The sequence below is a fragment of the Chelonia mydas genome, chromosome 25 (genome assembly GCF_015237465.2).
Source record: "Chelonia mydas isolate rCheMyd1 chromosome 25, rCheMyd1.pri.v2, whole genome shotgun sequence".
Taxonomy (NCBI): domain Eukaryota; kingdom Metazoa; phylum Chordata; order Testudines; family Cheloniidae; genus Chelonia; species Chelonia mydas.
In genome coordinates, this window is record NC_057858.1 from 7,805,733 (window position 1) to 7,828,624 (window position 22,892).

The window sequence follows — 22,892 nt, forward strand, 5'->3', positions numbered from 1 at the left end:
GTGAGTGGGGGGCGGGGCCTTGTAGAAGGGGTGGGGCCTCAGAGGAGGGGCAGGGCAGGGGGCGGGGCAAGGGTATTCAGTTTTGTGCAAGTAGAAAATTGGCAACCCTAGGGTTTTGACATATTTTCTGATTCTCACATACACTTGCCTCTGGGTGCTGGGGCTTTAAGAAATACCCCAAATATCACAAGATTTGCAATAAATTCACCAACGTTGGCTATGCTGCCTAAGGGACGCATAAGATGACTGGCTGCATTTAAGGGGGTCTGTGGAATGCCTGGAATGTAGCTACAGAGTCCTAAAATGTATCTCCTGGGATCCTAAAATGTGGCCCACATGCTCTCTCCCATTAACCATATGGTGAGAACAAAACTGTTTTTAGTATTGGCCTTCTCAAGCCATTTCTAGACATCTCCCAAGGACAATGCAAGCACACACGCAGGTCCCTTACCGTAATAAAGTCTAGGCTCTTGTGTGTTTTTCCCATCATATTTCCCAAGAGACATTTTTACTGTACCTTTGTTTGGCAGGGATAGTACCTCCTTGTCCATCTACAACATGCCCACCATGCTACGGTTGTTATAGGAAAATAAAACAATGATTAGAAAACACAGGCCCCAGTCCTGCATGAAACTCTGTGTTGGGTGCAGGGTGGTCAGTACAGAAGCAGGGCCATAGCACTGTCTAGTGATTAGAGCCTAGTGATTATGGGACTGTGGGGGGGAGGGTCAGAATACGTGGTTTTTGTTCCTGACTCTGCCACTGCTTCATGCAGTGATCCTGGGTAAGTCACTTCACTGCTTTGTGCCTCCGTTTCTCCATCTGTAAATTTGGGAAAATAATATCCACCTCACAGTGGGGTTGCATGAGGCAGACTCAGCCCTTGGGGAGCGCTATGAAGAAGGAAACACATCATTTAATAAAATGGTTAAACATTTTGGCCCAGAGTCACAAAAGTATTTAGGTTCCTAATATCCATTGAAAGCAATCGAAGTTATGACCCTAAATACCTTTGTGGATCCAGGCCTTTGGAACTAATGCCGAAGGGGAACATTTCACGCAACAAACTAAGGCCATGATCCACCAAGCTGCTCCACGTGGATGGGCGTCTGTGACCGCACAGAACCTGGCCGATGGATTTCAGTGGGGCTCTGTGTAAGTGCTGGGATCCACCCACAGGAAGCAGCTTGCAGCATCACGGTCTAAAGAAATAAGGCCCAGATCCTCAAAAGTACATAGGCTCCTAACTTCTGAGTTGGGCCTAAATGAACAAAATCCTGGTGCAGGTGAATCATTTCCTTTTGCTGCTGCCTTCCAGGTCCTTAAAGGTACAGAGAATATGTAGCCTGGTTTTTGGGAGCTAGCAGAAAGTGAAAACAAGCAGCCAGGCCTGGTCACAAGTCGAGAGCTGCTGAGCACCCATGGCTCCTGATGAAGTAACTGGGCTCGGCAGCCCCTATGCACAGAAAGGTGTTCAGTCAAATGCCGTCGCCACCATCCAGTACTGAGCAGCATCCTGCTTTGGAGAGGTAACTGTACCTGCAGCAGGTGAGTAACTTAATTCCCACTGCAGCTAAGTCCCACCCCTTGCCTATCCTCATTGGTGGTGACACCAGCCAGCTCCAGCTGGGCCACTTCTGATAGTGTGAGATTCCTTCAATGAGACTGAAGTAAGGAGACACGTCTCACTTTCTTCTGCCCTGGGCACAGAACAGAGCGTGAGTGAGAAGGAGCCCACCCTGCTGCGCTCAGCACTACCAGCAAGGTAGGGAAGGGGTTTGGGAGGGGTGATGGAAAGGCCCCAGGGCTGAGTGAATAGCCACCCCGTTCTGCCGAGCTCTTCCAATGCAGATTTCACATCTTTAAGATCAGAAATGAGGGAATCTCTGCTGCTGGAGCTCAATAAGTGTTGGGTCGAGCCATATAAATCACACTGCAGAGAGACATTTCCCCATGGCATGAGGCATGTCCTGAAGGGGACCCTCCAAAACTGCTGAGAATAGCGAGATTAGCAAGGAGGCACATTCCCCCTATGAAAGAGAGTGAGCTTGATGTTTACAAGGCAATGCCCATATGCCATGCTACATTGAGTCAGCTCCTCTCCTGGCAGGTTGCCTTGGCAGTAGAAGGCACGGCCCAGGCAAATTTAACAATCCGGTGTGGGATGAGGAGGGAGAGAGTGCTATCTAGTGGTTAGAGCAGAGGACTCAGAATCAGGACTCAGGGTTTCTGTTCCCAGCTCTGCTACCAATTTGCCAGTCAATCTTGGGCAACTCTTAGCTTCATCTCTCAATTTCCCCACCGGTAAAATGGAAATAAGAATGTCTAACACTAATGAGTGTTCTGAGGCTTCATTTATTGGCTCTAAAATGCCTTGAGAGCCCCAGGGGAAAGGCACTAGAGAACTTCTATAATAGAAGTTTATGTAATATAGAGTGCAGTGAACAAGGCAGAGGCTAGGGTAACAGGACACAGTGTGGCATGCATCCCAACATGATGTGCCCAGAGGACAAGACACCCCATTTCTAACACAGGGTGCAGGCTAATGGTACCTTGATGGAAAGATCACACGACTCAGTGTGCCATGATGCATCTCAGTGGCAGAGCACAGAGCAACAGGCTGGCAGTTCCCTATGCCGGCCAAGTACAGGCCTCCTGCGAGAAATCAAACGTCAAGTGTTTCGAGGCAGTTGATGCTGGTGCAAGCAAACAAATGGAAGAGAAGGGACATGTGCATTTGAAATCAGCAACTGGCATCCCCTAAGCCAGTGGTTCTCCACCCATGGCCTGTGGTCACTTGCGGCCCATGTGACATCCTCAGGGCCATACGGGTAATATATATATTGTGTGGATGTGGCCCACATAACACAGAGAGCTGCATATGCAGCCCACAATGGTAAATAGGTGGAGAACCACGGCCCTAAGGTTTGGCTTATTTTGGTGACAAGTCCATAAAGAAAGGTTGCATGAGTCTGAATTTTTGGATCGGGCCAAGCACCGCCTTGAGCCTCCATGAAGGCTACACTATGTCTTCCCGTTGCTCGTACACAGCAGTCTATTGAGTGGCTTGGTATCATGACGGGAGGCATCTCCACCTTTAAACACTGAAAGGGTTTTGATTGCCTCACTTGCAGAGATGTGGGGAGAGGTGGGAATTTTGGAATTTACACCCGGCGTTTAGCTTCTGATAGAGAGCCCAGGCTTCACTTAAAACATCATTATGTTCCTTGTTCAGAGACTTCCCCTGAAACAGAGACAGAGCGTGAGAACTCAAGCCAGAATGAAAAGCCTGAAGGCCAAGTTTAAGAAGACTGAAGTGAGTATTGCTGAAGGGGGGCTGGGGTTTCAGTAGGGGGCGCTCTCCTTTGTGGCACTGCCAGATTGATGCCCCAGCATGATGCTAGCGGATACTGTGCTGCTGTTTCTCCAATGAGAAATGAAACGGAAACCCTAACTGCGATCATTCATTTTTGAACCCCATGGCATTTTTGCAAGAGTGAGGGTATTGCCACCCACGGCCAAATGACAGCTCGGGTCATTTACATTTGAGCAACCTAAGTTCCCCCCTGCGGTTTCAACTGGATGCAACATTATCCACTCCTGGTCCGTCACCTAGGAGTCACAAAGGGTGTGTTTCATACTGTCAGCTTGGGAAGCACTCTGGGCCCCCTCTGTATGAAGAGATGCTGAAGTCATTATCTTTCCAGCCAAGGGTTCACCAGAACTAAATCTGAACATCCCCCGCCATTCGCTACTGGAGCAAAGTGTCCTGGTCAGGCTAGAATGACGGCCTCCTCCCCTACTCTTGTGCTGTCCTTAGTCAACTGGTCTTTCTTTTCACCTGTATGTATTACTCTAGTTCTGGCCTTCCATCTTCTAGGGCACAGCCAGCATCTGTGCTGTCTCACATGGCCACCGAACTGTTTGCTCAATTCCAAATCCACTGCCTAACGCTGCCCTCCTTTACCTCCCTGCACTCCGCTGAGTGCCATGGGGTTGCCCAGGGGTAGCTGGACTCCTCTGGGCAGTGGTGAGTCTCCTGGTCTTCACTTGAAATGCTACCGCTGCACTGCTTCAGTGTAGATACTACAGCGACAGGAGAGTGACAGGAAACAGAGAAAGGCAGACAACTCACAAGGCTTGTTTGTGGCCTTTACATCTGTCGTGTGAGCAAGTTTCTTTCCCAGTCTGCTCTACAAAAGGTACCACCCTGCTCCCTGAGATTTGGCTTTATTAGCAAAACACTAACAACAGCACCACAAAGCTCAGATCATGCCTTTTGCCCGGGCTTGACTGGTCCTAGCGTTCCTCCCTCCAGAGTGCTCAGCCCACTCTCTAGATCCTCTCTTGAAAGATCCACTCCCACCTCCTTGACTCAATGAGCCAGTAGACCCCGCTTGATCCTGCTGGGAAAGGGTTAACATCTGCAAACAGGGTGGGACACTTCAGCTAGTAGTCCCATCGAAGTCAGTCGGCCCAACTGTGCTCCCACTGAAGTCACCAAGACTACCGCAGACAGGACACCAGGCTGGGAGCCAGGGGAACCTAGCTCTGTTCCCAGTTAGCTTCCTGACTCATTGTTTGACCTTGGGCAAGTCACTGCCCCCTATGCCTCAGCTTCCCCATCTGTAAAATGTGGATAATAATGCTCACTCACCTTTGCCAAGTGTTTTGAGACCAATGGATGCAAAATGCTCTAAAAGTGTGAAGTATTCTCATCACTCCTGGGAGTAGGGTGAGCGGGATTTGGTTCATTGGGCTTCATGCCAATGGCCCGAAGAAGCTGTTTCTTCCCACTCTCTGTGGAGTCCAGCATATAGACTGGTTTTTCCTGACAGAGGGTCATTCTCTATAATATCGCAGTGCGACAGGGTGCAGTCACTGATTCAGCTGTCAGAAGTGGCTGCTTCTGTGCAATGGATCAAATTCCAGCTGGAAGCAGGATCGTTCCAGAGAAAGGAACCGAAGGAAGGGGAAGAAATAAAGAGGGGAGAAAAGAAAGACAAAGCAGAGTAAAGGAGAGGGAGCGTGGGGAGCGGAGGTGGAATTTTAGGCCACGATTCTACAGCCGACTCTGCATGGACAGATCCTTGTGCCTGACAGAGCCAGCTGCAGGTTTGGGGATTTTGTATTGCATTCACACAGCGAGAGTGCATGGTCAAAGATCATGGATACGCACTCACTGAGCAGCCAGACGTGCAGTTATGTCTGCTCTCCACCTGGCACAGAGAGCTCTGGGTGGATCCATCCAACAGAACAGGGTCGCCGGCTTGCCATGGTACAGGAGAGGTTTCTCACTCAGGTTTCCAGATCTGCAGAGCCAAGTGAGTCAGGTTTCCACTGGGGCGGAAGTAAGCCTAGGAGGCAAAATCAACACTCTTCAATTATTTAGCAACAAAGAGGAGGACTCCAGAGCGCCAGCCTTAGCTTTGTGCATGCCGAGTGGATAAAAGGGCACTTCCCCTCCCAGCTGTAAGATGAAGGCAGAAGGGACGCTCTATTTCCCCATGTTATGTATTCTCACATCTTCTTGTCAACTGTCTAAATGGGCCATCTTGATTATCATTACAAAAGTTTTTTTCTCCTGCTGGTAATAGCTCATCTTAACTAATTAGCCTCTCACAGTTTGTATGGCAACTTATCTGTATGTATATATATTTCTTCTTACTATATGTGCCATTCTATGCATCCAGTGAAGTGGGCTGTAGCCCACGAAAGCTTATGCTCTAATCAATTAGTTAGTCTCTAAGGTGCCACAAGTCCTCCTGTTCCTTTTTTGGAGGAGGAGGCTGTCTGTGGATCAGCCATATGTGCAGAGGAATGGAGCTCGGAATAAAAACACAACCTCAAATTAGAAGGCAGAGAGAGAGCACTCTAACCTTGGCGTCTGGGTGCCAGGGCTGCAGATTTCATACCAAGCAGACACAGAGCTCTCATCTGAGGAACTGAATACGGAGTCCACATTCCACAGAAATAGGTTCACGTTGGTACTATTTTTTAAATTTTTTTTTAATTTAAAGTTTCCAGGTGGAGTAACATAGTGGAAGCAGGATGCACGTGCCTGAGATGTTAGTCTCAGCCCTCTCCTTGACTCACCGTCTGCCTCTGGAAAAGTCACTTAGCAATTCTGTGCCTCAGTTTCCCCAGTCTACATAAGGGGAATAAAGATACGCACCTCCTTTGTAGCTCTATGGATTACAAGCGTGCCTAGTGCTAGGCGTGGGGATCGCAGTGGGCATTTAAAGGCACATCCTGTTAATTTGAAATATTGCCCTTTAAAGCTATTAACCGGTGGGATGGCTCAGCAGGAAACAAGAGGTTGTCAGCCAGGTCCTCTCCTCAAAGGGTAACATTCATGACAAGCCCTGTGCCTCTGGACAGGAAGCCCAGTCTTCCCTTCCCACTGACATTCTCCCCCCCAACTCCTTCCTAGCGACTAATGTAGGGTCCTTCCCCTTGGCATCTGTGCAAGGCAGAGCTGAGCTTGACTCTTTGCTCACCAGGGTCCTGGAAGTCCCAGTGCATCCCATCACACCATGATTTAGGGGGATTTTACCAGCTGAAGCCCGTGATTCCTGGCCCCCTGACTCTGATCACGCCAAAGTAGGCATCCAAACTGCTTCAGCCTTCTTCAGAGCCACATGGAAACAGGGACCCCAGTGTCAGCAACAGGGTAACAGGCCGATGTTGCTGTTAGTAAAGCAATAGTTCATATTTGGGGGTGGGCATCCCTATGGCCTGGGGTCACTGTCCCTTTGATTTGGGGTGGGAATCCTTGCGGGAGGGGTGCCTCTGCTCCCCCGGCTTTGGTTTGGGGGTCCTTTCTGGGTTCCTGATCCCCTGCCTTGGGGGGGGGGTGCAACTGCTCCCCCGGCTTTGGTTTGGGGTCCTTTCTGCCTGGGGTTCCTGATCCCCTCTGCTTCCCTGGCTTTGGGGGAGGTCCCTGATGCCTGGTGTCCCCACTCCTCTGGCTTAGGGCGGGAGAGGAGGAAAGAGTCTCTGCTCCCCGGTTGGGGGTGGGTGGGTTCTCCGTTCCCTGGCCCTGTGGGGGGGTCGGTTTGGGGGGTCCCCCCCGCCCGTGGCGGCTCTGCTCGGCAGTCGGGTCTCTCCGCAGGCAGGGGGCAGGCGCCGCCCGGGCTCCCCCGCCGCCGGCCGAGGGAGGGAGGCGGATCCTCCGCTGCGGCTGGAGCCCGGCTCCGAGGGGCGGCAGCGCCGGGGTCCGGCGGCGCGGAGGGTCCCGGCCGGCCGGGCTGGGTGGGTGGATGGCGGCCCGCCCGCTGCTGGGCACCATGAAGCAGATCTGCCTCTGCGCCGCCGCCTCCTTCGCGGTACGTCCCGCCCGACCTTCCCCGGCCCGGCCCGGCCGCCGCCGGCCCCTGCTCCCCGCCCGGGCTGCCCCACACCCCTTGCCCCCAGCCGGGCTGCCCCACACCCCTGGCGCCCCAGCTCCCCGGGCTGCCCCTGCCCCCCAGCTCCCCGGGCTGCCCACGCCCCCCTGGCCCCCCAGCTCCCCGGCCGGGCTGCCCACGCCCCCCTGGCCCCCCAGCTCCCCGGCCGGGCTGCCCGTGCACCCCTGGCGCCCCAGCTCCCCGGCCGGGCTGCCCGTGCACCCCTGGCGCCCCAGCTCCCCGGCCGGGCTGCCCGTGCACCCCTGGCGCCCCAGCTCCCCGGCCGGGCTGCCCGTGCACCCCTGGCGCCCCAGCTCCCCGGCCGGGCTGCCCGTGCACCCCTGGCGCCCCAGCTCCCCGGCCGGGCTGCCCGTGCACCCCTGGCGCCCCAGCTCCCCGGCCGGGCTGCCCGTGCACCCCTGGCGCCCCAGCTCCCCGGCCGGGCTGCCCGTGCACCCCTGGCGCCCCAGCTCCCGGCCGGGCTGCCCGTGCACCCCTGGCGCCCCAGCTCCCCGGCCGGGCTGCCCGTGCACCCCTGGCGCCCCAGCTCCCCGGCCGGGCTGCCCGTGCACCCCTGGCGCCCCAGCTCCCCGGCCGGGCTGCCCGTGCACCCCTGGCGCCCCAGCTCCCCGGCCGGGCTGCCCGTGCACCCCTGGCGCCCCAGCTCCCCGGCCGGGCTGCCCGTGCACCCCTGGCGCCCCAGCTCCCCGGCCGGGCTGCCCGTGCACCCCTGGCGCCCCAGCTCCCCGGCCGGGCTGCCCCTGCCCCCCAGCTCCACGGCCGGGCTGCCCGTGCCCCCCTGGCCCCCCGGCTCGGCTGCCCGTGCCCCCCTGGCCCCCCGGCTCGGCTGCCCCTGGCCCCCCGGCCTCCCGGCTCCCCGGGCTGCCCATGCACCCCTGGCCCCCCGGCTCCCCGGGCTGCCCCCGGCCCCCCAGCTCCCCGGCCGGGCTGCCCCACACCCCGGCCCCCCAGCTCCCCGGGCTGCCCCCCAGCTCCCCGGCCGGGCTGCCCCACACCCCCGCCCCCCAGCTCCCTAGGCTGCCCCTGCCCCCTGTCCCCCAGCTCCCCGGCCGGGCTGCCCGTGCACCCCTGGCGCCCCAGCTCCCCGGCCGGGCTGCCCGTGCACCCCTGGCGCCCCAGCTCCCCGGCCGGGCTGCCCGTGCACCCCTGGCGCCCCAGCTCCCCGGCCGGGCTGCCCGTGCACCCCTGGCGCCCCAGCTCCCCGGCCGGGCTGCCCGTGCACCCCTGGCGCCCCAGCTCCCCGGCCGGGCTGCCCGTGCACCCCTGGCGCCCCAGCTCCCCGGCCGGGCTGCCCGTGCACCCCTGGCGCCCCAGCTCCCCGGCCGGGCTGCCCGTGCACCCCTGGCGCCCCAGCTCCCCGGCCGGGCTGCCCGTGCACCCCTGGCGCCCCAGCTCCCCGGCCGGGCTGCCCGTGCACCCCTGGCGCCCCAGCTCCACGGCCGGGCTGCCCCTGCCCCCCAGCTCCACGGCCGGGCTGCCCGTGCCCCCCGGCCCCCCGGCCGGGCTGCCCGTGCCCCCCTGGCCCCCCGGCTCGGCTGCCCGTGCCCCCCTGGCCCCCCGGCTCGGCTGCCCCTGGCCCCCCGGCCTCCCGGCTCCCCGGGCTGCCCATGCACCCCTGGCCCCCCGGCTCCCCGGGCTGCCCCCGGCCCCCCAGCTCCCCGGCCGGGCTGCCCCACACCCCGGCCCCCCAGCTCCCCGGGCTGCCCCCCAGCTCCCCGGCCGGGCTGCCCCACACCCCCGCCCCCCAGCTCCCTAGGCTGCCCCTGCCCCCTGTCCCCCAGCTCCCTGGCCGGGCTGCCCGTGCACCCCCTACCCCTGACCCCAGCTTCACTGGCTGCCCTTTCATCCCTTTCCCTGCATCTCCTCCTACCCCCGACCCCTGGGCCAGACCTACACCTGCTGCATTTCTCCCCCCACCTGCTCCCCCTGTGCCAGGGTGGGGGAGAGCATGGGGTCTGGCTCAGGGCCTGCCTTATCTGGGGATCAGCTGGATCCCATCCCTGCTAGAACACCTGCAATTCCCTCTCCTGCCCACCCTATCAGATGGTGCCCTGGCCTAGGCTCCTTGTCTTGCCCCTGCCCCTGCCCCTGTCTGACCTCGGGGGAGCACAGGTTATATCTCCAGCCTACCCATCAATTTCCTCATCCCCGGGAAGCTGATCCCCCCACTCCCTGCCCCCTACCTACCTACCTGCCCAGGGGTTACTCTAGGCTGCTGGCACCAGCGTGAGTTCATGTCAATGAGATCCTTAGGAACAAGGCAGCTGTTCCTCGTGGGATGTGCTCCCCAGAGGAGCTGGGTGTCTGTGGCTTCTGTTGATTTCAAGATGAATTGCGGGGCTCAGCACCCATCCGGCTTGGTGGTGTCAGTGTGGCCCGGGGTTCTGAGGACTGGACCATCAAAGGTGGCTAGTGGTAGCATGGGCCCTGGGATTAGGAGTAGTTTAGGAGCCGGTCTGCAGGGATAGACGACATTCCCCGCTCTCTAAAGGTGACTTCCATTTTCACCGCAGCTGAATCGTCCTTTATAGGCAGCCACTCTCTTGATTTAATTAGGAGCCTCAGTGCTTTCCCCCTCCACCAGTGCTTGGTGTCATTGAATTAAACCTGCACCCCGGCACTTCAGTACCCGGGGAGAGCAAATGTGGAACCCTGCAGCCCCGATGGGGTGGTGGTGATTGTGATTAGGCCCTGAGTCTGCAAAAGTTTGTGCCCATGCTTAGCTGCGTGCACCGTGATGTGCAAATGTAAGCACATATGTAAGGCTTTACAGGATCAGGACCTTAATGGGGAACTGTGGCTGCATCTTGACTGCAGGGAGACAAGCAAGGGATGAAACCTAGGAGAGGTGTTCTTTAATCTGCTGGCATGGGAGGGAGGTGAAAAGTGGCGTGTTCCCACAGATTTCCATGAATTCTGCTGTGAGTTTTCTGGGTAGAGTTCACCTCGCTTGGTTCCCAGGTGTTGGTGGCAGCTTGCAACGCAGACCAGTGGATTTTCAGCGTTTTACAGAAAAGTAAAACGCAAAGCTGGTTACAAGACAAAAAGAAAACTTCTCTGGCAGGCACGGAGATCAAAGCGTGATGTCAGCTGGGATTCCCCGGAACCAGGTTGCCAGCCAAACCGCAGGGAGTTCAGAGAAGAGCAGCAAACCTGCGGAGAGGCTGGAGGGACTGTCTTGTGAGCACTGCGTCAAAGAAGGAAAGCCGTTTTTCAAAAGCAGTCACTGATTTTGAGGGCCTCGGTTATTGGTTGCCCTCTGATTTCCAGAGGGGTTTGGTGACGGGTGCTGGGCAGCTCTGGAAATCAGGCCCCAGGTGTCTGAAATTGTGCAATGAAAGAGCAGTGGCATGTCTATGCTAAGGGGAAATACAGCGCTTCCTGTGGCTACGGAGGGGGCTCGTCTGTCGATGTAGGTAATCCCCCTCTCCGAGTGGCAGCAGCTAGGTGGGTGGAAGATTTCTTCCATCGACCTGACTACGTGTACACCCAGGGCTAGGTCAGCTTAACTCTACGGCACTCAGGGGTGTGAAAAGGCGGTAGCTAGATGGCTGGGAGAATTCTGTCTGCACAGGGGGTTAGGTTAGTTTAATTGCATTGCTCAGGGGTGTGGATATTTCACACCTGTGAGGTCGTTATACTACCTTGTTTCCGAGTGTAGACCAGACCTAGGCTGATCTAGATGTGCAGCGTGGAACAGGGCTGTTGCACCCAAAGTCAGCCGACACTTCTGACAGAGCTGGCCCAAATTGGGCTAGTTTGGCTAAGGGGGCCTGAGCCTGACTCTGAACTCAAGGAGAGTTTTGCCCCTGTGTTGTTCTCTTTATTTGGGTTCTTACCCATTGCCTGTCACCACGGTCTCAGGGCACCCAAGGAAAGAAACCCCACGTAGTGAAGGGCGTAAACAGCAGGGAAAGAGCAGAATTATTTAGACCAGCAGAAGGGGGCGAAAACACTAGGGGGAATTGGATAAAATGAAGAAAATGTAGGGTAAATATCCGTACAATCTTCTAAGATTGCGGAATGGTCTCCCTCAGGGAAAGGAGCCCCATCAGCCGGGCCCTTTCAAACTAGATGGGACGAAGCTTGAGAAAATAGAGGGGACAGCCCAGCCCTGCCTTGGTTGAGGGACTACACCAGGTGGGTCGAGGAGTCTTTTCCATTTCTGATTTCTGTGCATTGCGGAGACCATGTCGTGCGCCAATCGTGGGGACTCCATTGTGGCACTGAGTGGAATCCTTCGTGCCTGGGGTGTGTCAGTTCCCTCTTAAGATCCGACTATGGCTAAGGAAGCTCAGCTGAACAGCCTGCGATTGGCCTGCCTACGGAGCTCATCTGCCCCATTCCTGCAGTACTGTGAGCTCCCCTCCGGGGTTAATGTGTTCATCCTCGCGGCACCCCCCTGTGGTAGGGCAGTGATGATATTTCATTGCACCGATGGGGAGCAGAGGGCCCGGATCCTCCAAGGTATAAAGGTGCCTAACGGCAGGATCTAGGCCTAAGTGACTTGCCCAAGGTCACACAGGTAATCTGTGGCAGAGCAGGGAATCAACCCTGGAGCTCCTAGGTCCCCGGCTAGCATCCCAACTTCCTCTGTTGGATGTATCCTTTTCTCCTCCCCCTCTGGTGGACTGCAGTAGGGCTCCGAAGTCCCTGATTTTGCCCGTGTTTGGGTTTCAGAGCCACGACTGGGGTAAGAATGATGAGAAGCTCCTACAGGCCGTGGACTACAACGACCCCGAGAAGGTGACGGCTCTACTCCTCCGCAAGGGCCTGGTCCCCACCAAACTGGACTCGGAGGGCAAATCCGCGTGAGTCACTTCCCCTGCTAAAGAGACTGGGCCAGCGTCTCAGTTCCCTCCATCTCTGGGTTTGGGGTGATAGCTTTAAGGCACCGTTGTCCTCTCCGTAGTGTGGGGCCTTGCCTGGGCTGTGGCGTATGTGAGAGCAACCCCAGGGCTGCTCTCTCACACGCTTTGCTTCTCACAGCTCCCCTATTCACAAGTGACCCTATGGTAACAAACCAGTGGGCGTGGCCAAGAGTTGATCAGCAACCCTACGAAAATAAACCAGAGAGGAAGAGACTGGCAAGGAAACAGATTAGTAACAAGTTGGGGTTTTTAAAGAATTTTTTGTAAATACGGAAATTTCTTGGACTCTAGCCTTTTAAGCAGAGGTGGTGGCGGGAGGGGTCTCTGGAGTATGAATGGTGACGGGAGCTCCCCGGTTGTGCCACAGGTTCCACCTGGCTGCAATGAGAGGGAACGTGGACTGCCTGGAAGTGATGCTCGCTCATGGAGCGGACGCCATGACCACAGACAGCTCCGGTAGGCAGCGCGGTCTGACTCCCCCTGGTGTGACGTGACAGTGGGGACGTTGACTTGGGCCATTTTGAGCTGGACAAAGCAGTAGAAAACATTCTGCTGAGACCGCTCCTGTACTGTGCAAGGGGCATAGGAATTAAATGGGACCTTATGGATCTCTGCCCTGTCTAGTTTCTGTGTTTCCCAGCCATAGGATCAACCCCATTCCTGTGGAGCTGCCAAGCTTCCCCTTTCTGAGGGGTGGCAGGCTCCTCTGGGATCCTTTAGTCCAATCTCCTGGTCGTTCGCCAGCCCTCCCCGGGATAAAAGGGACGGATCTCTCCAAATCCCTGCAATCTCTGGCTCAGCGGCTGAGTAAGCTTGGTGATCCTCGGAAAGAAGGTGTCAAAGCCGCTCACCATTCTTACTTTAAAAACTCCCCTGCAGGCTTGAGCTGAGCACGGGCAAAAGGGGTGATGAGAAATCTTGTGTCTGTCAGAGCCCGGCTGCATCTTGGGACCCTGCATTCCACGGCAGTCCTAACGGCAATGGTTAGAGCAGTGGACTGTGTCCCAGGTGGATAAGAATCATCACGCACTTGCTAATTGCTGGCAGTGGTCCTGGCAGTGTGTGTAAAAGCCATGTCCGGGACCCGCCTCCTTCCACATACTAGCGTGTTCTACTGTGCTCTTAGGAGGGGTACGGGCGTCTCCTCTGCATGCTTTGGACTCAAAATAAAAATGGTCTCAATATTTTAAAATGTACACTGTAGGAATAAGAACAGGAGGACTTGTGGCCCCTTGGAGACGAACAAATTTATTTGAGCATAAGCTTTGGTGAGCTACAGCTCACTTCATCGGATGCATTCAGACTAACACAGCTGCTACTCTGAAACTTGGCCCTATAGGAATAGCTTCAATGAGGTCCTGCAGCCTGCTTTGGGCCGGGCTTTTGTTGCATCTCATGAGCTAAGCAAGGTCTGGCCAGTTTGCTCTTTGGATGGGAGACCTCCATGGGCCACTGAGGTGTTTCAGGAAAGGGGTGTTGGCCATTCAGTGAATGTTCTTCTCTTTCTCCCAAGCTGATAATAAAGTAGTGCCCCAGCTGGGTGCTAGGGGGCGCCGTGCTGCTGGATTTCCTGTTGTTTGGCTCCTGACCGCTTAGAGCGATTCCAGATCTGATTCCATGGTGCTTCTCCTCATGCTAGGAGAGTTAACCCTGGATTCCTAGTCAGATTCCAGCCTGGCAAATTACATTGTCTCCCTGTTTTTCTCATGCACTTCTTATTGGATAGTGGAGTCCCCATTTCTTAAGCCACCCCATAGCACTGCTGTGAACTACTGTATTAACTAGCTGTTGCGTCCTTCCCCAGAGGTGGCTGCAATTTGGTGGTGGGTGACGTGATCCATGGATGTCGATTACCTGCCTCGGGGTGGGGGGTGGGGGTGGAGAATAAATTGTTTCATGCTGACGATTTGTTTTGATCTCCCTGGGTGCACATATAAAGGATCGCCATCATTATGATTACCTCTTGACCTGCCAGTCTGTCTCTTTCCAGGGTACAACGCGCTCCACCTGGCCGCGAAACACGGCCACCCGCAGTGCGTGAGCAAACTGCTGCAGGTAAGAGCAGAGCAGAGCAGTGGGAGCCTGGAGTTCAACAGGGAGGGATGTGTTCATTGTTGGTGTTGAAGCACTGGAGATCAGGGTACAGGGAGCTTGTGGGGAATAGAGCAGCCCTCATAAGATTCAGCTCCTGCGGATGCTCCTGGCCATGTAGAGATATTGGCCATGTGACCGTTCAGTCTAGGGAACAACCTAGGCAGGGTTGGAATTGCCATCTGGAAGTGAAATCTCCATACTAGGGCCGGTCAAACATTTTCCATCTAAACTGGTTTTCAATGGAAAATTGGGATTTTGACCAAGTGTTTTGTGAAGTGTCTGCTTTCCGGGGAAAACTTGTTTGTTTGGCTTTTTGTGTGTGTGTAAAAAACCGGAATCCCTCAAAAACCAAAATATTTTGATTGGGATATGCCGCCACAGTGCCTCACGGGAGGTATAGTTCAGTTGCCATGTACCTATTTTCCTCTATAGGCTGAGCTCCTTGGCCAGACTATGTCTCCCTTGATGCACTATGGCCGGGGACTCCCAGGATGGGCCTGCCTCCCCGGCCAAGAAGGGAGACCATGGTGCATCATGGGAGATGTAGTCCGACCAGGGAGCGCTGCCTATAGAAGAGAATGTGAGCATGGGGCACCCAAACCTACAGCTCCCAAGAGGCACAGTGGCAGCATTTGAGACATTTAAATTTTTCAAGAAAAATCTTTCAGCGTGCAAATTTTTGGTGAGAAAAATGGGAAAATACCCATTTTCTGACCAGCTCTGTCCAGTCCATGAATGACCCCCCTGAGCTGTTTGGTCTCCTCCGGAGGCTATTACATGAATAGGTCAGCAAGATAGAGTGTAGGTCAATACATCCCATCCCTCAGCCTTTCTCTTCTGCCTTCCCTATTGAACCCAGCAACGAGTGACTGGACACAGCAGAACTCCACAGCTTAGCATTACACTGTGGGCACCTGCATGGAAAAGGGAACCTTGATCCTGGCCAGTTACCCTTCCTTGTGTGGGTGACCTCAGACGGGGCCTTGCTGAGCCAGCCAGGGATTTGCAGAAGGTGTCACCGTAGAGCAGCAGTGCCTTGGTACTGTGAATGAGGGGACGGTGCAGCAGTGTAGTCGAGAGTAAAAGCGGGAAAAGGGAGTTTTCCCACTTCTCATGTGGGGAATGTGTTTTTTAGTTCAGGTTAGTTTACCTGTGACGTTTTGGGGGCCCTGCAACGCTGGGTGCCTGGAATGCTGCACTGTTGTTGCTGACAGCCAGCAGACAAGCATGTGGGTCACACCCTGGCTTCCATCTCCCCGTTACTGTTTGCAGAGTGACCCCGGTCCTGAATTTCCCCAAAACCACCTGTCTCTCCAGCATCCAGCCCTCTCCTGGAACACACAGAAATTATTAACTTCATTGCCCCTCTGAAGAGTCAATAGGCGGCAGCTCATTAATGGAATTGGGGTTTGACAAACACTCTGATTTCAATCACAGCACTGCACTGGTTTACAGAAAACGTAAAACAAGGTTATTAAACAAAAAGTCAGAGGCTTGGGTGATCCCAGATGTAAGGAATAAAGATAAACAAAGCAGAAATAAAAAGATGCCTCTAAGACTAAACCTTGATTTGAGAAAGTTACAGTCTTGGCCCAAGTAGGTTTCTCACCTAAACTTAGTTCCCAGGAACTTCAGCCCCCTTGGTTGAAGGACCCAACTTTCTGTGATTTCAAGGTCTCTGCCCCCTTGAATCCCCCTAGTGATGGATCACTACGGGGTTCTCTCCCCTTTCTTTTTATAATCCAGGAAACCTTCGCAATGTATTCTTTGACAACTAAGCCCAGACCAAGGTTCGCTCTCCTGTCACAGGCTTTCATAAAAGACCGTACCTGCTACACTTTTATAATACAGTAAGGTAAACAATCCGCTGAGTCAACTGCTTATCATCTGAGGTTCAGACAACTTGTCTTTGCACTGGACGCTATCTCCCCCATTTGCTAGGTTGATGGCTTGGTTTACCTGTTATGTAAACATACCTTCGTTGTCTCTGCCTGACAACCAGGCTGGTCAGACAAGCAAATACACGTTCCTTTATCTAAAGCAGACTGGTCTTGTGGATTGCTTGCCCAACACACTTTAAGCACGTAATTCTGGTACATATAACTGTTTGTACACACCCCGTACATCTTAACGATTAGTGAGTTATGAATTTTTCATGAATGTGTTACAGGCAACCTTTCGGGTGTATAGCATGACAATGGTGCGTTAGGTGTAGTGAGTAAGAATTGCTGACACACAGTACTTCCCCGGGGGTCTCTCTGACAAATTACCCACTTCTTTTTTTTTTTTTTTTTTTTTTACCCCTACCCCACCGGGAAGGTAGTGGTCACCTGTTCTTCTCTCACCATCTTCTCTGCCCATTAGGCATCTTGCCCGGTTGATGGAGCCGACAGCAGCGGTCGGACAGCGCTCCACCATGCAGGTCAGCAGAGCATCCTCCGCTCCCCCCTGCCCACATCTTAAACGCTGGTGTCAAATCAGCTGGGTAAACCGCCTGCTGGTAACTTGACTTGTAGTGAGGATTTCAAAGGCAGGTGGCTGCGCAGAAGGGTGAATGCACAGGGGAGTAAGGGCCAGGAATGTGCCCAGATTCCATGCTGATGGAACCACGGGGATCCAGTTTGCCTAGACAGAAGAGTACGCTCTCTCCAGTGTAGTATTTGCCATTCTGGGCCAGATCCTGGCATGGAGGAGGGCTATGGAGGGGCAGTGAGCAGGGGTTCACGGTTCCTCTCTTCCTCTCTAGCTGTCAGCGGCTGCATCTCATGCTCAGAGATTCTCTGCGATTTCAAGGCCTCCTTGAATACCAAGGACAAGGTGAGGCAGTTCTTTCCATCAGGTTTATGCTTTGTTGACCTTCAGGGGGTTGATTTCCCTTGCACAGAGAGTCAGCACAAGCCTAGGTGCCCCTTCCGCTCCATTGGAAAGGTGGTGTAATATAGCAGAGAACCAGATGTGCAGAGATCACCTCACCCACTATTGAAATGCAGCCACCTCTTGGGTGGAACGCAGCAGCTGTTTAACAGAACACAACAATAACAGATATATCTATTTTACCTTCAGCTCCTAATGGATGTTGTTGTGTATGTACCCGAGATAGACAGAATAATGCCCGGTGTTAAAGGACATGAAGCGAAGAGGAATCTTGCATCTAAGGCTATATCTACCCTACGGCTTTGGCAAAATTTATGTCGCTCAGGGGTGTGAATATTCCACCCCCCTGAGTGACATAAGTTATACTGTGTCAAGGTTCCTTCCCCACTCTGAACTCTAGGGTACAGATGTGGGGACCTGCATGAAAACCTCCTAAGCTTACTTTTACCAGCTTAGGTTAAAACTTCCCCAAGGTACAAACTATTTTACCCTTTGCCCTTGGACTTCCACTGCAACCACCAAACGTTTATCTGGGTTTATTTTTATTAGGATAAAACGTCTTTTGGAAACGTCTTTGGAAACGTCTTTCCCCCCCAAAATCCTCCCAAGCCTTGCACCCCACTTCCTGGGCAAGGTTTGGTAAAAATCCTCACCAATTTGCATAGGTGACCACAGACCCAAACACTTGGATCTTAAGAACAATGAAAAAGCATTCAGTTTCTGAAAAGAAGGATTTTAATAGAAGAAGTAAAAAGTAAAAAAGAATCACTTCTGTAAAATCAGGATGGTAAATATCTTACAGGGTAATTAGATTCAAAACATAGAGAATCCCTCTAGGCAAAACTTTAAGTTACAAAAAGACACACAGACAGGAATATTAATTCTATTCAGCACAACTTAATTTCTTAGCCATTTAAAGAAATCATAATCTAATGCATATCTAGCTAGATTACTTACTAAATTCTAAGACTCCATTCCTGTTCTGTCCCCGGCAAAAGCATAACACAGACAGACCCTTTGTTTTTCCCTCCCCCCAGCTTTTGAAAGTATCTTGTCTCCTCATTTGGTCATTTTGGTCAGGTGCCAGCGAGGTTATCCTAGCTTCTTAACCCTTTACAGGTGAGAGGATTTTTCCTCTGGCCAGGAGGGATTTTAAAGGGGTTTACCCTTCCCTTTATATTTATGACATACTGCCATAAGCGTTCATGTGCACAGCGCTATGTTGGTGGGAGAACTTCTCCTGCCGATGTAGCTTATGCCCCTCGCGGAGATGGGTTTTCACCAGATGCACTGCAGCAGGCCCTGGGTTTTACGTCTCTGTTTAGTTTGCTTTCTTTGCACATGGTGTCCACCTTACAAAATAATATCTTGTCCAGCATCAGGAAGGATGGCCCAGTGGTTAGGGCACTAACCTAGGAGTTGGGAGACCTGGGTTCAGTTCCCTTCTCCGCCACAAACCTCCCGCGTGACCTTGGGCAAGTCATTTAGATTTCCTGGACTGTGGGATAATAGCCTTGCCCTGCCTCATGGGGGGCGGTTAAAGATTGTGAAATGCTTTGAGGTCCCCAGCTGGAAAGCGCTGTAGAAGAGCCAGGTGTCATTATGATTAAGGGAAGGGTTGATGTCCATCCCTGCCTGGTGATGGGACAGCGCGTGCTCCGTGGGCTCGTTGTCCGTCTGCAGTGGGGTCTGGCTCTGGACGGATGGGAGGCGGGTACCAGACAGCGAGGAGGGCTGTACAAGAACCTGAACTGACTAGACTATATCCGAGCCAGGCTACCCACTGCTGCTCATTTACCCTGTCCCCCCATTGACGTTCCTTCGCCATGCCCCAACTTTAGGATGGCTCCACCCCTCTGATCCTGGCAGCTAAGATGAGCCATTCAGAGCTGTGCCGGTACCTGCTGCATCACGGAGCTGCTGTGAACAGCAGAGACCAGCAAGGCAGGTGAGCTCTGAAAGGCCCTGGAAGAAAAGGGGGCTGGAGAGGTGAGGGTTAAAGTTTGGGGGTGGGGAGACTCATGGCAGAGAAGTGAGTCCTACCAGGCGAGCACCGGGGTCTGACTAGGGGCTAGAGGTCTCCAGCTGGCAACCTCTGGGTGAGCTGCTCAGGGCCTAGATCCCTCTTGACGTGGGGTGGGGGGGTCTGGATGAGTCAGGCAGGCACCGGCTGAGGCTCTGCGAGGAGGCGTCTTACAAAGCCGTAACCTAAATGGCCTGCGTAGATCCTGCCTTTGCCTCGTGTGGGCAGGGTGACACCCCACCTTGAGATGGGGTTCCCCCGTGCAATGCCTGCTGGAGTCTGGCAGGGGTTCTCGCTCCCGGCCTGTTGCTGGGAGATATCCTGGCTGCCCCAAGCCTGATTGCAAACCTGGGCAGTCCTGTCCTCAGGGCAGAGAGGGGAGAGTGGGCAGGAGCAGGGGGAGAGAAGGGCTAGGAGAGCTGGCCCCAGCAGAGAAGGGGGTTCCCATCCAGTTCACCAGCCTCATGCCGCTGGCTCTGGAGGGTGAGTGGGGCCATCTCTCCCCCCACCCCCGCTGTAGAACGGCCCTGATGCTGGCCTGCGAGAACGGCAGCGTGGAGACGGTGGAAGTCCTCATCCACGCCGGGGCGCGGGTCGGCATGGTGGACGCCAGGGGCCAGGACGCAGCCCGCTACGGCCTGGCCACGGGGAACGCCTTGATCCAGCACTACCTGCAGGACGCCTCCCAGCGCCACTCCTGGGCCAGCGGTAAGGTGCCCTGGCCACGTCCTTCCCGAGGTCTCAGAGCACCTTGCGATCACCCATGCGGCAGCGTCTCGCCCCTGCCCAGGGGGAGGCGGCAACGTCCCTGCTTTGCAGGTGGGGTGACTGGGTGGGGTCAGGGAGCATGGTGTTTCCCTGGGGGTGGGGGTTACCCGGGGCACCCCTCCTTTTACTCGCCCTGCTGCTCAAACTCTGGATGGGCTGTGCCTCTCCCTGGACTGGCCAGAGGGGGGTGCTGGAGAGTGACGGGCGGCACTTGCTTCCCACGGGCTGAGAGTGCGTCTGTCAGCTGAAGGGTAGGAGTTGGGTCCCAGGCTTGGATCTGCCACATGGCACCATGGAGCCCGGAGCCCCAGAGAGGTGTCTGTCTGTCTGTCTGCTCCCCCTCGAGCTGAGGGGACCAGGCCACGGGTGGCCTAGTGCCCCTGGTCCCTCTAACCTCCTGCTGGTTTCTGTTTCCTCCCCTCTGCCGCCCACAGAAGAGGAGTCGGCTGAGCGAACGTCGCAGGTAAAGACGCAGGGGGCCTGGCCTAGCAGAGAGCCCCGCGTTCCAACCGCTCAGGGGCTTGGGCCGTCCTGACCCGGCTTGGCCGCGTCCCAGGGCAGGGGACGGGCTCGCGGGAGAACAGAGGTCCCGTGAAGTCCTCCTGGAACGTGAGGCTTTTCAGGGGCCGGGGTGGCTGGAGGGATTAGGAGCCCCTGGGGATGCTCCCGTCCTTGCTGCCCCCTCCCTAGTCGGGTTTTGCTGGGAGAGCTTCCATAGCCCTCTCCTGTCGGTGTCTCCGCAGACGGCGTCGCCGAGCCAGCCTCCGCCCAACGAGAGGAACGGCAGCCCGAGAAAGAGGAAAGCCCCTCCACCGCCCCCCGGCACCTCCAGCCAGGTGAGGTGGCCACCGGCTCTGCCTCCCCCTCCCCTCCCCACACCCCAGCAGGCAGCCGCAGGAGAGCGACCTGAGCGTGTTGTGATGTTCCCGGGGGCTGTGGTGTTTCACGGTCTAGGCAGCTTCCTCAGTGGCGGTGACACACCCTTTAGTAACCAAGCCAGCTGCAGCATTTGTGCACAACTAGGATGTAGCGATGGGGGGGGGGGGGGCACAGCTGAGACAGCCAGGGAGGGGACCTACGTAAAGGGATTTGACCATAGAGCTGCAAAGGTGCTTATCTGGCCGCCACCCCCCTCGCATCTGGGCACCTCACAATCCTTACCAGGTTTATCCTCACGACACCTCCATGCTGTGGGCCCCATTTTACAGATGGGGAGACTGAGGCCCGGGTCCCTCAAGGTCAAATTGTTGACTTCCCGTGGGAATGAGTCACCAACATACCTTCGAGGATCTGGGCCTGGGTGACTTGCCCAGGGTCATCCAGGAAGTCTGTGGCGGAGAAGGGAATTGAAGCCGGGCCGTCCAAGCCTTAGACTAATGCCCTAATCATTGTGCCATCCTTCCCCTGTGCAGCCCTAAGGCATTTACTTGCCCCCATGGGACCTTGCTAATGCAGGCGAGCTCTTCCCCCAGGCCTTTCCTAAGGGTGTGATCGACTTGTGTCCCTTGGCAGTAGAGAGAGACAGGAAGCCTGTGAGGCTTGTGCCCCTGGCTCTGACAAAGGGGCATGATCCAGCCGCAGACTGGCACTGGCAGGCCACGGGTCGATCTTATGGGCATGGGGGGGGGTCTAGTTAATTTCTCTTGCCCTGGTCCAGTTGCTTGTCTGCAAAGAGGGTTTCCCCATATGCTGTTCACTGGGTAAATGCCCCTTCCCGGTGGTGGGGGTGGCGTCAGCAGGCAAGGGCTGGATACGCCGCTCAGTGTCTTTCTGATGACGGGGTTCTGGGGGAGAACAAGAACTCCAGCCCCTTCCCCTGCTCTGGATTTCCCAGTGCTGTCTGAGCCCCTCTTTGGCTCCAGCTGCCCGGCCACTGAGTGTCGTAACCCTGCCATGTCGCTTAAGCTAAGCAGGGGCAGGCCTGGTCAGTGGCTGGATGGGAGATGGTGAGTCAATAGGAAGTGCCCTTCTCTGAGTCTGTCTCTCATTAGCAGGCCCCATGCTGCTGGAAGTACCATCTGTCAAAACTTAGGTGTAGACCTCAGCAGTATTGTTGTCCCATTTTAGGGGGGGAAACTGAGGCACAATTTGCCCAAGGTCACCCAGCAGATCAGGGGCAGAACACAGGGCTCCTGAGTCCCAGCGCAGTGCTCTGATTATGCAGCAGTAGTCCCAGTGTCATGGCCAAACTCCAGCTGGCAGGGCCACCCCCTCATGGTTGCAGTTGGGCCCGAGACTCTGCTTTTATTTCCATAACCAACGTGCGGTGTGAAACAGCTGCCCCGCTGCCCCCTAGAGCTGGCTGCATCGGGGGATCGGGTGAAATGATCCCTGCACGTGTCTGTAAAGCCATTCTGTCCATTTCGGGAGGAGGTGGAAGGCATAAAGGGACTTCTGCGGGAACGGAGCTGGGGGCTTATTGGCTAAGCCAGCCGCCCTTCTGGCGGCTCCTCGTTCTCTCTGTGTGACGACTGTTACTGTTTTCAAGCGCGCCCTACGCTCTCTGGAGCACAGCTCCCCTTCCACAGAGCGGAGCAGCCGGATAGTCACCGCCAAGCCTGCCAGGGCTCGCCCCGCCCCAGCTGACACGGTGAGGATCCCCTGGCAGGGATACCGGGATGGGGTGGGCTGGGTACCCACTGCTTTACCCTGACTGCCCCACCTCTGGGATTCCCCGCAGGAGGACAGGGAGGCCTACGAGGAGATCGTCCGGCTGAGGCAGGAACGAGCTCGGTTCCTGCAGAAGATCAAGGGCTTAGAACAGCAGCAGGAGAAGCAGAAGCGGGAGGTACTGATGTGATTCCCTCACCCCGCGAGGGCCAGAGCCAGCAGGAGCCGGGTGACTGGGCGGGT

General features: G+C 55.5%; 1 protein-coding gene across 7 annotated transcripts in view; it reads left to right on the plus strand.

Moving 5' to 3' along the window:
- Positions 1-71: 71 nt before the first annotated feature.
- The window catches only part of ANKRD24 (ankyrin repeat domain 24), a 30,783-nt gene continuing 7,962 nt past the window's right edge, over positions 72-22,892 (plus strand). For 2 of the 7 annotated variants that reach the window (XM_043535828.1, XM_043535829.1), the window contains exons 1-12: positions 1,777-3,316; positions 12,090-12,220; positions 12,648-12,736; positions 14,271-14,335; positions 16,739-16,796; positions 17,121-17,191; positions 19,090-19,196; positions 19,792-20,090; positions 20,474-20,502; positions 20,783-20,875; positions 22,528-22,629; positions 22,720-22,827. In XM_043535828.1, coding sequence (XP_043391763.1) covers positions 3,221-3,316; positions 12,090-12,220; positions 12,648-12,736; positions 14,271-14,335; positions 16,739-16,796; positions 17,121-17,191; positions 19,090-19,196; positions 19,792-20,090; positions 20,474-20,502; positions 20,783-20,875; positions 22,528-22,629; positions 22,720-22,827 — 1,248 coding nt within the window. In that variant the 5' untranslated portion in view covers positions 1,777-3,220. The other 5 variants (XM_043535832.1, XM_037885934.2, XM_043535833.1 and 2 more) reach the window with 5 other exon arrangements.